Source organism: Triticum aestivum, chromosome 3D (genome assembly GCF_018294505.1).
Source record: "Triticum aestivum cultivar Chinese Spring chromosome 3D, IWGSC CS RefSeq v2.1, whole genome shotgun sequence".
Classification (NCBI taxonomy): Eukaryota; Viridiplantae; Streptophyta; class Magnoliopsida; order Poales; family Poaceae; genus Triticum; species Triticum aestivum.
Window position 1 is genome coordinate 530,928,041 of NC_057802.1, and position 14,467 is coordinate 530,942,507.

Sequence of the window (14,467 nt, forward strand, 5' to 3'; positions counted from 1 at the left end):
CATACCTGCAATCAAATACAAGAAATCTCTTGTCTCCCTAACACACCCAATACAATGGTAAATTGTATAGGTGCACTAGGTCGGCTAAGAGATGGTGATACAAGTGTAGTATGGATAGTAGATATAGTTTTTTGTAATCTTAAATAATAAAAACAGCAAGGTATCAAATGATAAAGTGGGCAAAACCAGTATTGCAATGCTTGGAAACAAGGCCTATGGTTCATACTTTCACTAGTGCAATCTCTCTACAGTACTAATTAACATAATTGAATCATATAATAATCCCTCAAAGAATCACTCCAATGTTCCTATTTCTATCGGAGAAAGTAGGATGAAAATGCCTAGATTACCCCAATGTCACCACGGGAATCCTTAAGTTGATTACCAAAACATGCATCAAGTGATCTCAATTGATTACCCCCTTGTCACCATGGGTAATTACAAGCAAGACATACATCAAGTGATCTCAAATCCAAAGTATTCATCAGATAGCAAAGAAATCTCAAAGAGCAACATTCAATTCATCACAAAAAAGATAGAGGGGAAGAACACCATATGATCCGAATATATTAACAAATCATGGTACAGCAAGGTCGTGTCCTAATAAGATCACGAGTGAACACATAGCTAGTGGTACATAGCCTCATCTCTGGGGGTGAACTACTCCCTCCTTGTCATGAAGGCGGCGGGGATGATGTAGATGGCTTTCGATGATGACTTTCCCCCTCCGGCAAGGTGCCAGAACAGGGCTCCGGATGAGACCTCTTTGAAACAGAGGCTTCCGGCGGCGAAAAAACTCATTTAGGTTACTTTTCGGAGGTTTATGGATTTATTGGTTTTTCAGCGTTGGGATCACGCCACGGGGGTACCCGAGGGTCCCACATGATTAGGTGGAATGCCCCTTGAGCTTATGGGGCACATGGGCACCTCTAGTCCTTCCCCGAAACTTCCTGGGTCTCTTCTTGTCCATAAAAAATCACTGTAAATTTTATCGCGTTTGGACTTTGTTTGATATGGTTTTTCTGTGAAACAAAGTAATAGGGAAAAACATAAACTGGCACTTGGCACTAGAGTAATATCTTAGTCCATCAAAATAATAAAAGTGCACCAAAACCAAGTATAATGCTTGTAAATATAGCATGAATACTTCAAAAATTATAGACACGTGGGAGACGTATCAACATCCCCCAGATTAATTCCTACTCGTCCTCAAGTAGGTAAATGATATAAGAAATAATTTATGAAGTGTGAATGCTAGAATAGGACAGACCTTTGATCACATGGGCAATGAGAATCTAATAACAAGTAGCATTGTTCCAATAAGTTCAACATATCATAAAGTGGTAATGAAGTATCTCACAACCTTTCAAGATTATATTGCAAACATAAAGCAATCAGTGATTTAAACATGACGACTAGGTACCCAATTTGAAGATAATCATCATATTAATACAATCATCAACAAATCTCTATTAGAAGAATGGATACCAAGTTAAGAGTGATCCCCATCACTACAAGAAATATGTCAACTAGTGACCTTCTGTCAGTGACCCTGGAAGAATTGGTCATAGATCTACGACCATTTGAGACCAATTGGTCAAAAGCTGCTCGGGGGGCTCCAAATCCTCAACTATATCGACCATTTTGGCCATAAAGGTCGTAATTTCCTTACACGAAATGGTCATAAAGCAGACAGCACTGATCCGCTGCCTTATTTCTAGCTGATCACAACCAATATAGATGGTCATAACCTTGTAAGTTATGGTGGATTGCTATGACTAGGCGCCACCTCATAAGTTTTGCCTATGTGTCATGTCCATGTGTCAATTTTTGCCCTAGGTTGTGAAGCAACCTATATTTATGTTAGTCCCAAAATTCCAAAAAAATTCTCATAAATTCTTTGGGTCATATCTTCGTCAAATATGTCAAAAACCTTCCTCGCCTAGTTAAAATATAATTCAACAATATTCCTTTTCCTATTCTGTTCGGAACAGCACTTTGTGAAGGAAGTGCTATTTTTGTATTCTTGATTGCCCTCAAAATTTTTGGGCACTCTTTCCTATCCAAATCATTGCCTCATGACAAAATTTAGCTCCATTTGCCTAGTAAATGTTCCTCGGCAAATTTCCAAAGTTTTTGTTCAACTAGAAGCTTTGTGAAGGAAGTACTAGCTATGCTCATCCAAATGACATGAAATTTATACAGTGCCTTCATATGCCCAAATATCACCCTCCTCCAAATTGCAGCTCAATCAAATCATCTATGTGAGCCCAACTTCAATTTTTATTTTCTATCCAGATTGGCACATTGCAAAGCAAGTGCTATCTATACCACTCCTATTGCCCTCAAACTTTTTAGTCCATCTTCCACACCAAAATCATTTCCACATGCCAATATTCAGCTATATTTTCCTAGTAAATCTTCCTCGGCAAATTTCCAAAGTTTCTATTCACCTACAAGCTTTGTGAAGAAGTACAAGATAGGATATCGTAATGAGTTGAATTTTTGCCACACATTCTATATGCCAAAGTCATAGCTCTACACCAAAGTTTAGCTCTATCTAACAATACATGTGAGCTCACCATCGAATCTTTGTTTCTAGTAATATTTTCAGTTTGTGAAGCAACTACATTTTATTTTGCTTTATAATTGCTGAAAAGTTACGAGGTCATTACCCTGACTATAGAAACCCCCTACGCCAAATTTTGGCATAATCCAATCATCTATGTAAGCACAACTTCAATTTTTATTTTCTGTCCAAATTGGCACATTGCAAAGCAAGTGCTATCTAGACACCTCCTATTGTCCTCAAAATTTTTGTGCCATCTTACATATACAAATCATTGCCACATTCCAATATTCAGCTCCATTTGCCTATTAAATCTTCCTCAACAAATTTCTAAAGTTTCTATCCAGAGAGAAGCTTTGTGAAGGAAGTACAAGCTAGGATTATCCAAATGGTATAAACTTTTTACAGTGCTTTTCTATGCCCAAATTACCATACTCCACAAAAGTTCAGCTCAATTCACTTATCCATTTGAGCCCAGCTTCAACATCCATATTTCTGCCCGATGTGGTACTTTGCAAAGCAAGTGCCATCCAAACTCCTCCATTTGAGCTGAAAATTTGCCAAGACAGTCTCCCTAGTAGATGATCATACTCAGCCAAAACTCAGGCCCATTGGCCTTGTGAATTTTTCGTACCGCTAATCAAACAGTTGGCTGCTAATTCATGTTTGAGCATAGTTCGGTCTCCTCGTGAGATTCTTCTATTGTTATTTTCTTTCTAGCATCTACCTGGGGAGTGCCCAACCTACTAGACATGCCTAAGCTGCCCAGAACGCATGGCAACGCCACACTCACGCGGTGACCACGCGACGGGCATGCGAGTCTACGCGCTTTGGAGTTGGGGCCCTGGGCCACCATCCAAACATCGACGTATCACCACCAAACCATGTATTTCTGATTAAATAGATACTTATGTAACTAGAAATGATTTTTGGAAAAAATAAAGAGCAAACTATAAGGCAGCTGCAGTTCAAATTTGACCCGCTTCCTACTGAATCGGCGGAAATTTGTCTTTTTCACGAGAGGTGGATCAAAACTTTTGAAACCCAACCATTTTTTCAATTGTGCATTAAATATGTCCTAGTATTTTATAAAATTGATTTGGTCCAAATTTGCAACAAATATATGGTAGGTCCTTGCTACCTCTTGAGCAATGCGTTGGTTTTCCCTTGAAGAGGAAAGGGTGATGCAGCAAAGTAGCATAAGTATTTCCCTCAGTTTTTGAGAACCAAGGTATCAATCCAGTAGGAGGCTACGCGCGAGTCCCTCGCACCTACACAAACAAATAAATCCTCGCAACCAACGTGATAAGGGGTTGTCAATCCCTACACGGTCACTTACGAGAGTGAGATCTGATAGATATGATAGGATAATATTTTTGGTATTTTTATGATAAAGATGCAAAGTAAAATAAAAGCAAAGTAAAAAAGCAATGGAAATAATTAAGTATTGGAAGATTAATATGATGAAGATAGACCCGGGGGTCATAGGTTTCACTAGTGGCTTCTCTCAAGAGCATAAGTATTTTACGATGGGTGAGTTGAGCAATTGACAGAATTGAGCATAGTTATGAGAATGTCTAGGTATGATCATGTATATAGGCATCACATCCGAGACAAGTAGACCGACTCCTGCCTGCATCTACTACTATTACTCCACACGTCGACCGCTATCCAGCATGCATCTAGAGTATTAAGTTCATAAGAACAGATTAACGCCTTAAGCAAGATGACATGATGTAGATGGATAAATTCATGCAATATGATAAAAACCCCATCTTGTTATCCTCGATGGCAACAATACAATACGTGCCTTGCTGCCCCTACTGTCACTGGGAAAGGACACCGCAAGATTGAACCCAAAGCTAAGCACTTCTCCCATTGCAAGAAAGATCAATCTAGTAGGCCAAACCAAACTGATAATTCGAAGAGACTTGCAAAGATAACCAATCATACATAAAAGAATTCAGAATATTCAAATATTGTTCATAGATAAACTTGATCATAAACCCACAATTCATCGGTCTCAACAAACACACCGCAAAAGAAGATTACATCGAATAGATCTCCACGAGAGAGGGGGAGAACATTGTATTGAGATCCAAAAAGAGAGAGGAAGACATCTAGCTAATAACTATGGACCCGAAGGTCTGAGGTAAACTACTCACACTTCATCGGAGAGGCTATGGTGTTGATGTAGAAGACCTCCATGATCGATGCCCCCTCCAGCGGAGCTGCGGAACAGGCCCCAAGATGGGATCTCGTGGGTACAGAAGGTTGCGGCGGTGGAATTAGGTTTTTGGCTCCGTATCTGATCGTTTGGGGTACGTAGGTATATATAGGAGGAAGGAGTACGTCGGTGGAGCAACATGGGGCCCACGAGGGTGGAGGGCGCGCCTGGGGGGGGGGGGGGGTTGGCGCGCCCCTACCTCGTGGCTTCCTAGAAGCTTCCTTGACTTAGGGTCCAAGTCTCCTGGATCATGTTCGTTCCAAAAATCACATTCCCGAAGGTTTCATTCCGTTTGGACTCCGTTTGATATTCCTTTTCTGCGAAACTCTAAAATAGGCAAAAAACAGCAATTCTGGGCTGGGCCTCCGCTTAATAGGTTAGTCCCAAAAATAATATAAAAGTGAATAATAAAGCCCAATAATGTCCAAAACAGAAGATAATATAGCATGGAGCAATCAAAAATTATAGATACGTTGGAGACATATCAAGCATCCCCAAGCTTAATTCCTGCTCTTCCTCGAGTAGGTAAATGATAAAATCGGAATTTTTGATGTGGAATGCTACTTGGCATAATTTCAATGTAATTCTTCTTAATTGTGGTATGAGTATTTAGATCCGAAAGATTCAAGATAAAAGTTCAATATTGACATAAAAATAATAATACTTCAAGCATACTAACTAAGCAATTATTACCTCTCAAAATAACATGCCAAAAGAAAGTTCATCCCTACAAAATCATATAGTTTAGTCATGCTCCATCTTCGTCACGCAAGAATGCTCTCATCATGCACAACCCCGATGACAAGCCAAGCAATTGTTTCATACTTTAGTAATCTCAAACTTTTTCAACCTTCACGCAATACATGAGCGTGAGCCATGGATATAGCACTATGGGTGGAATAGAATATGATGATGGGGGGTTATGTGGAGAAGACAAAAAAGGAGAAAGTCTCACATCAACGAGGCTAATCAATGAGCTATGGAGATGCCCATCGATTGATGTTAATGCAAGGAGTAGGGATTGCCATGCAACGGATGCACTAGAGCTATAAATATATGAAAGCTCAACAAAAGAAACTAAGTGGGTGTGCATCCAACTTGCTTGCTCACGAAGACCTAGGGCACTTGACGAGGCCCATTGTTGGAATATACAAGCCAAGTTCTATAATGAAAAATTCCCACTAGTATATGAAAATGACAAAACAAGAGACTCTCTATCATGAAGATTATGGTGCTACTTTGAAGCACAAGTGTGGTAAAGGATAGTAACATTGTCCCTTCTCTCTTTTTTTTATGGCCTTTCTCTCTCTTTTTTTCATTCCTCACTTGGGACAATGCTCTAGAAAATGATGATCATCACACTTCTATTTATTTACAACTCAATGATTACAATTCGATACTAGAACAAAGTATGACTCTATATGAATGGCTCCGGCGGTGTACCATGATATGCAATGAACCAAGAGTGACATGTATGAAAGAATTATGAACGGTGGCTTTGCCACAAATACTATGTCAACTACATGATCATGCAAAGCAATATGACAATGATGAACGTGTCATAATAAACGGAATGGTGGAAAGTTGCATGGCAATATATCTCGGAATGGCTATGGAAATGCCATAATAGGTAGGTATGGTGGCTGTTTTGAGGAAGATATAAGGAGGTTTATGTGTGAAAGAGCGTATCATATCACGGGGTTTGGATGCACCGGCGAAGTTTGCACCAACTCTCAATGTGAGAAAGGGCAATGCATGGTACCGAAGAGGCTAGCAATGATGGAAAGGTGAGAGTGCGTATAATCCATGGACTCAACATTAGTCATAAAGAACCCACATACTTATTGCAAAAATCTACAAGTCATCAAAAACCAAGCACTACGCGCATGCTCCTAGGGGGATAGATTGGTAGGAAAAGACCATCGCTCGTCCCCGACCGCCACTCATAAGGAGGACAATCAAAGAACACAACGTTTACCATACGTGCATGCTACGGGACTTGCAAACTTCAACACAAGTATTTCTCAAATTCACAACTACTCAACTAGCATGACTTTGATATCACTACCTCCATGTCTCAAAACAATCATCAAGCATCAAACTTCTCTTAGTATTCAACACACTCATAAGAAAGTTTTTACTATTCTGGAATACCTAGCATATTAGGATTATTTAAGAAAATTACCATGCTATTTAAGACTCTCAAAATAATCTAAGTGAAGCATGAAAGATCAATAGTTTCTATAAAACAAATCCACCACCGTGCTCTAAAAGATATAAGTGAAGTACTAGAGCAAAACTATATAACTCAAAAGATATAAATGAAGCACATAGAGTATTCTAATAATTTCCAAATCATCTGTGTCTCTCTCAAAAGGTGTGTACAACAAGGATGATTGTGGTAAACTAAAAAGCAAAGACTCAAATCATACAAGACGCTCCAAGCAAAACACATATCATGTGGTGAATAAAAATATAGCTCCAAGTAAAGTTACCGATGGAAGTAGACGAAAGAGGGGATGCCCTCTGGGGCATCCCCAAGATTTGGATTTTTGGTGTCGTTAGATTATCTTGGGGGTGCCATGGGCATCCCCAAGCTTAGGCTCTTGCCACTCCTTGTTCCATAATCCATCTAATCTTTCACCCAAAACTTGAAAACTTCACAACACAAAACTCAGCAGAAAATCTCGTGAGCTCCGTTAGCGAAAGAAAACAAAAGACCACTTCAAGGTACTGTAATGAACTCATTCTTTATTTATATTGGTGGTAAACGTATTGTATTACAACTTCTCTATGGTTTATGAACTCTTTTACAAGCCATAGATTCATCAAAATAAGCAAACAACACACGAAAACAGAATCTGTCAAAAACAGAACAGTCTGTAGTAATCTGTAACTAACGCAAACTTCTGGAACTCGAAATAATCAGCCAAAATAGGAAGACCTAGAAAATTTGTTTATTGATCAGAAGCAATTGGAATCAATATTTTATCACGTTCTGGTGATTTTTAACAATTATTTTCATGAACAGAAAGTTTCTGGAAATTACAACAAGATCAAATAACTATCATCCAAGAAGATCCTATAGGTTTAACTTGGCACAAACACTAATTAAAACATAAAAACACATCTAACTAGAGGCTAGATCAAATATTTATTCCTAAACAGAAGCAAAAAGCAAAAAACTAAAAATAAAATTGGGTTGCCTCCCAACAAGCGCTATCGTTTAACGCCCCTAGCTAGGCATTTATAATTTCGATGATGCTCACATGAAAGACAAGAACTGAAGCACAAAGAGAGCATCATAGCATGTGAAAAACACATCTAAGTCTAACATACTTCCTATGCATAGGTATCTTATAGGCAAACAAATTATCAAGACAAGCAAATACTAGCATATGCAAGGAAGAAGTGAGAAACAATAGCAATCTCAACATAACGAGGTTGCGGTGGTGGAATTAGGTTTTCGGCTCTGTATCTGATCGTTTGGGGGTACGTAGGTATATATAGGAGGAAGGAGTACGTCGGTGGAGCAACGCGGGGCCCACGAGGGTGGAGGGCGCGCCTGGGGGGGGGGGGGGGTAGGCGGGCCCCCTTACCTCATGGCTTCCTAGAAGCTTCCTTGACTTACGGTCCAAGTCTCCTGGATCATGTTCGTTCCAAAAATCACGTTCCCGAAGGTTTCATTCCGTTTGCACTCCGTTTGATATTCTTTTTCTGCGAAACTCTGAAATAGGAAAAAAAATAGCAATTCTGGGCTGGGCCTCCGGTTAATAGGTTAGTCCCAAAAATAATATAAAAGTGAATAATAAAGCCCAATAATGTCCAAAACTGAAGATAACATAGCATGGAGCAATCAAAAATTATAGATACGTTGGAGACGTATCAGTCCTTCACAAAAAAAACTCATTTTGGGCACTCAAAAAATGGAAAATTGATTTTTCATCCAAAGAAAATGAAAACTCCCTTAGGTAACATTGTTTGCCATTCCAATATGCACCCTTGTGCACAATATGAGATCATTTGAACAAACTATGCCATGAATTTGGCCATAAGATTGATCATTTGACTTGAAAGCCATGAATCTTCACACATGATAGCTCATTTCTGAGAACACTTTTTAAAAAGAATTGCCGTATTACAAGTTTATTATTTTTCCTGGTAACTTGGTCACATATAATGACACAATGCGAAGGTTTTCCAATTTTTTGATTTTTTTTTAATTTATATGCTCGTTTCAAAATGCGGTCAAAACGGCAGGAATGACGGTTCCTAGCTAGTGGTCGAATCTTGGAATTTTTTTGGTGTTTCTCTGATTAAATAGATACTTTTGTACCTAGAAATGATTTTTGGAAAAAATAAAGAGCAAACTATGAGGCAGCCACAGTTCAAATTTGACCCGCTGCCAACTAAAACGGCTGAAATTTGTCTTTTTCACCATAGGTGGATCAAAACGTTTTACACCCAACCATTTGGTCAATTGTGCATTAAATATGGCCTAGTATTTTATAAAAATGATTTGGTCCAATTTTGCAACAATTATTTGGTAGGTTCTTAAGAAAAAACCTCATTTGGGGCACTAAAAAAATGGAAAATGATTTTTTCGTCCAAAGAAAATGAAAATTTCCTTAGGAGACATTGTTTGCCATTCCAATAAGCACCCTTGTGCACAATATGAGATCCTTTGAACAAACTATGCCATGAATGTGGTCATAAGATTGATCATTTGGCTTGAAAGCCATGCATCTTCATGCATGATAGCTCTTTTCTGAGAACAATTTTTTAAAACAATTGTCGTATTACAATTTTATTATTTTTCCTGGTAACTTGGTCACATATAAGGACACAATGCGAAGATTTTCCAATTTTTTTTTATGCCCGTTTCAAAATGCGGTCAAAACGGCGGGAATGACCGTTCCTAGCTAGTAGTTGAATCTAGGAATTTTTTTGATGTTTGTCTGATTAAATATATACTTATGTACCTAGAAATGATTTTTGGAAAAAATAAAGAGCAAACTATGAGGCAGCTGCAGTTCAAATTTTACCCGTTTCTTCACGAATCGGCGGAAATTTGTCTTTTTCACGAGAGGTGGATCGAAAATTTTAACACCCAACCATTTGGTCTGTTGTGCATTATATATGGCCTAGTATTTTAGAGAATTGATTTGGTACAATTTTGCAACAAATATATGGTAAGTCCTTCTCAAAAAACTTATTTTGGGCACTCAAAAAATGAAAAATTGTTTTTTGGTGCAAAAGAAATAAAAACTCTCTTTGTCAATACCGTTTGACAACCTAAGATGTAAACTTGCGCAAAATGTGATATCATTTGAACAAATACTTGATAGGTCTTTCACAAAAAAAACTCATTTTGAGCACTGAAAAATGGAATGAAAAATTTGTCTTTAATCAATCACGACCAATTTATATGGTCAAAAGGTCTTCAAATTATTTGGTGCGTTCTGATTGGTCCATAGCCATATCATGATGATCATGCATCAATCACCGTCGGATGCTCGGGATCCAACGGCAGCCCTCACCCCGTCACCCTCACCCAACCATAGCCCAACTACCCAAACCCTAACTCAGATCCCCTCCTCTCTCCCTCGATCCACTCCCGCTCGGGATCCAATGGCGCCGTCGATCCCGGCCATGGCCCGCCCCCACGCCCCAGCCTCGCGGAATCAAGCCCGGCCCCTCCGTCCGCGACCTCCTTATCCCTCCACGGCCATGGCCTCGGCCTCCCTTCCCCGACCGCCAAGACGCCGGCGCGGAGGCTACTCTCCGCCACCGTCAGGGCCATGGCGCCGGCCAGCCCCAGCAAAGGTACTGCACAGTCGCGGCGGCGGACGGCAAGTTCATGCCGGTCATCGACAGAAAGGCCGGCTACTCCTTCGTCTGCCCATTCGGATGGCAGGTACTCCTCCATGTATCCTCTCCTCTGCTCTGCTCCATACGCATGCATACACTTGGTGATGCTGCTGAATGAATGAATGTGTGTGTGGGTGGGTGCAGGAGGTGTCTGTGCAAGGGCAGGACAAGGTGTACGAGGACGTGATCGAGCCGCTAGAGAGCGTCAGCATCAACATGACCCCCGCCACTAAGGAAGACATCCGCAACCTCAGCCCGCCTGACCCCGCCGTCCGCGAGTGGACCTCAAGACTGCTGTGTACCACGCCGATGACGTCCTCGACGACTTCCGCCAACCCAGATTCGCCGCCGCTGCTCCACTGCTCGCAAGGTTCATCCTACCTTCTCTTCCCACTCCGGCTGGCTCCGTTTGAGAGCTCTGTAAATTCCTATGCACTAAAAATACACTGTATATAAGTGAATACATTTCTGCTTGTAAGAGGGTGTTTGGTTGGACGGTAAACTTGCTGGGCAACTGGAGCTCGTTATTAATTTGATGATGCCTAATTTCTAGCTGTGCATTATGAAGTATGAGTACTAATGACAGTCAAAATGAACTATGTTTGTGAGTGTTCTTACTATGGTGTGCTCAAGTGCGGCATGCAGCAAGCATTTCGTTTCCCTGTCTAATTTTGGGAATTTTAGGCCTACCACTCTTGTACACTTAACCCATCCATTTATCTCTCTACTAATTCTCCACTTGGGTACAAACTGTTATATATATATATATATGCAAAAATAAACTATTATATATCCTCTATGTTTATGTTTATCAGGACCCATCAAGTTGTCCTATCCGAGGGTAGATTTAAAAAAGTTCAGAATAAGCATTCTGAAGGCTTGAACGATCCTTTTCACAAACGGATTGAGATGAAATTGCGTGCTTTATCTGATAGGTTCTCTCCTTTTAATTATTATTATCACGACAAGTAGCATCTCCATCTCCCTCTAATCTTCCTCTGCTCGCTATTGCTGCTCCGAATTATACATGTTGGCAAAGAGATGTCCCTGTTTTCCTCAGTACTATGCACTGCTATATTTATGTGGTTGTCTTTGTGTGCATCTTATTTTGAAACCAAGTGAGACACCTCCATCCCCTACATCTTGACGATCCCTCTAGTAGTGTATATCTTGCGTTGCTCTCACTACCTCCTGCCCCTAGATTTCCAATTGCCTGTGTTGCCTGCTCATTTAATTAATTAAAACTGCATGTGTGCGTGTAAGTATATCAATTTGCTGCTGTTCATCTTCAAAACATATGGATATACCTATTCCTACAATGTTTTAATTTCCTAGGTAGGTTTGTATTAGGCAGTGTTTCTTCTATGAAGAACTGTGCACTAGTGATAATAGTGTGAGATTGTTATTTACCCTTTACTTTTTTGGTGCTGGTTGGTGTGTGTGCGATCTTAAGTGCAGATTTGTCATTCACTGTTATTTACTTATGTGATCAGCACCCCAATCCTAGGGTCCTCTATTTGGAGCAGCAAATCAAAGCTTGTTTGCTGCAGATTGTTTTATTCATTTCCTTTAGTAATATCAACAAATAAAATCAGTTGTTTGCATCGGATTGGATCATTCTCACTTGTTAGTTGAGTTCTAAGTATGTAGTATCTTTAGTTCCCTTGTTATATTATAGTCAGAATTATACCGTGTGACTGAATCATGTGTTATTTAGTAGGCTGAGCAGTATCTTTAGTTTTCTGATGATTATTCAACTCTCAACTCTGAATAAATAAGTAGCTGACCCTATTGGTTCTTTCTTTCTTCAGGGCTACGACTTGATGGTCCCGCTGCAGTTTTTCTTCGCTTGATAATTCTTTTACTGTCTGACCTGCTCTGCTCTGCATAGTTTCTAGTTGGTTATAAAACCATAAAATTGTGGTGATGTGAGGTCCGACTATGCTTTGTAATTTTGGTTTCATCCCTCACCACTCCAGCTAGCTTCTTCTTCACATCATATTATATTTGCACCTGCTGTGTATCATTGATTGGATGGTCACCTGCTGCTGCATCATAAGTAGCTTAGCTTGTTTTGCCATCGAATCAGTCAATTCTGTTTCACTATGCTTGTTTCTCGTGCTAGGTCTGTCAGTTACAGCATAAACAAACAAATTGCTTAGCTGTCAACTCTGAATACTTAGCTAGCTGAACCTACCTGTTCTTTCTTTCTTCAGAGCTATGACTTATATGGGTCAAGTTGCTATTCTTGCTGTGCTCGAGGATACTATTGCTGCCTGTATACTGATACATTTGGTGATATTGAACTGAACCAAAGTTGTGAATGTATCATTATTGTCCTACTGCTACTTATCATGGGCTCACCTGCCCTTTAATCAAGCGCGACCCAGCTAGCTGTATGAAAAACAACATGTTAGGGATGATCACAATTTGATAATCTAGAATGAAATTTGCAATTCAATATTCCCTTGAGATTGAGACACCTTAGTTTGATAGTATGCTTGCTCCTCTAGTGTTAATAGCTTAGTGTTTTGTTTTGGGGTTTCTTAATGTTCTTGTGCTTTAAGAACAATACTAAGTTTTTTTTAATCATGGAGCTGTTTCTGTTGATTAAAAATGTGTGTAGATTATCCACCTCAGCGACGCTATCCCAATCAGATCATTGTTGGCACTATCATCATCAGGTCTTGGTTCCCTTTATTCTCTCCTGCCTTGTGATGTTAGTCTGTGTGGGCTTACTAGTATTGTAGATGTTGTCTTGAATGGATGGTCGTGGTAGTAGAGTAGTACTGTACTTTTCTTCAGGTGAATGTGTTGCAGTGACGTTCCTTGCATGACCTGCACTTGTACCAATATACCTTGCTGGTACCCGCAGGTTAGTATTGTTAGTGCCTAACATGAGCTTGAGTGCTGTAGTGGAAGTGTAGAACAACAGCGGGTTAACGTGTTTTGTTTGCCGTATGCAAGTCTGTTGTTTTATTTGCCCTTTCTAGTATTGTACAAACTGATGCATTCCTGTCATAAACAAATTATTGTATAAGATATGTAAAAGCAAACATTTCCCTATGCAAGTCTGTTGTTTTATTTGCCCTTTCTAGTATTGTATGATACTCTCCAAATTTAGGACTACTGGGTGGATCTGCCATGCTGCTTATATTAGAGTTGCCATTGCATTTGTTTGGTTCTGGCCTCAGCAGCAATACACTAATGCTGGTAGAATTTGTGTTCACTCATTTCCAGGAGTGCCAGGACAAATTTGAAGTGTGAAGCCATGAAACCAAGTGCAAAGCCGTGATGCCTTACTTGCGAGAGATTTGTTTATTTTGTTTGACTGTGATAGACTGTCGAGATTGTGACATTGTAACAGATTTACTATTATTTGATAAATTACTTTTGTTCTGTTTTGTTTCAAATAGTGATTAAACAAGTGTGAAAATTGGAAACCTGACTAGAGGGATCCACTTATCAAAATAGTCTGAGAAATGTTGAAATATCTGATGTGTGGGACTGGTGTATGAGAGTATGACATGTGGGGCTTGGCTGACTAGTTGGACCAGCTCCAATATATAATGGCCGAAACTAGAAAATCAATGGACTAAAAAAGCAATGGCCCAACAATGAAAAAGGCTGCAATGTTGGGCATGGCCCATGAAGCCGACCAGAATTAACAAGGAAATAAATAAATAAAAGGCTGAATTAATGGGCTCGGCCCATGTAAAACACCTAATCAGACCGGGCTGATTCTTGTCAATGACCTTTTCAATTGGTCGCAATTTTGCCACGTCAGCTTGCCACGTCGG

General features: G+C 39.8%; 1 protein-coding gene across 1 annotated transcript; it reads left to right on the forward strand.

Annotated features, from left to right (window-relative positions):
- Positions 1–10,411: 10,411 nt before the first annotated feature.
- LOC123080267 (psbP-like protein 1, chloroplastic) lies at positions 10,412–14,066 on the forward strand. Its single transcript, XM_044503178.1, has 3 exons — positions 10,412–10,713; positions 10,812–11,037; positions 12,479–14,066. The coding sequence occupies exons 1-3, from the start codon at positions 10,657–10,659 to the stop codon at positions 12,556–12,558; spliced, it is 363 nt and encodes a 120-aa protein (XP_044359113.1). The 5' UTR covers positions 10,412–10,656; the 3' UTR covers positions 12,559–14,066.
- Positions 14,067–14,467: the final 401 nt, after the last annotated feature.

What these genes read in the sequence shown, in the direction of transcription:
- LOC123080267 (XM_044503178.1), top strand. Translation starts at nt 10,657, where the DNA reads ATGCCGGTCATCGACAGAAAGGCCGGCTACTCCTTCGTCTGCCCATTC. An exon ending in TCTGCCCATTCGGATGGCAG is followed by an intron (nt 10,714 to 10,811) that starts GTACTCCTCCAT and finishes GGGTGGGTGCAG; the next exon opens with GAGGTGTCTGTGCAAGGGCA. An exon ending in GCTGCTCCACTGCTCGCAAG is followed by an intron (nt 11,038 to 12,478) that starts GTTCATCCTACC and finishes TTCTTTCTTCAG; the next exon opens with GGCTACGACTTGATGGTCCC.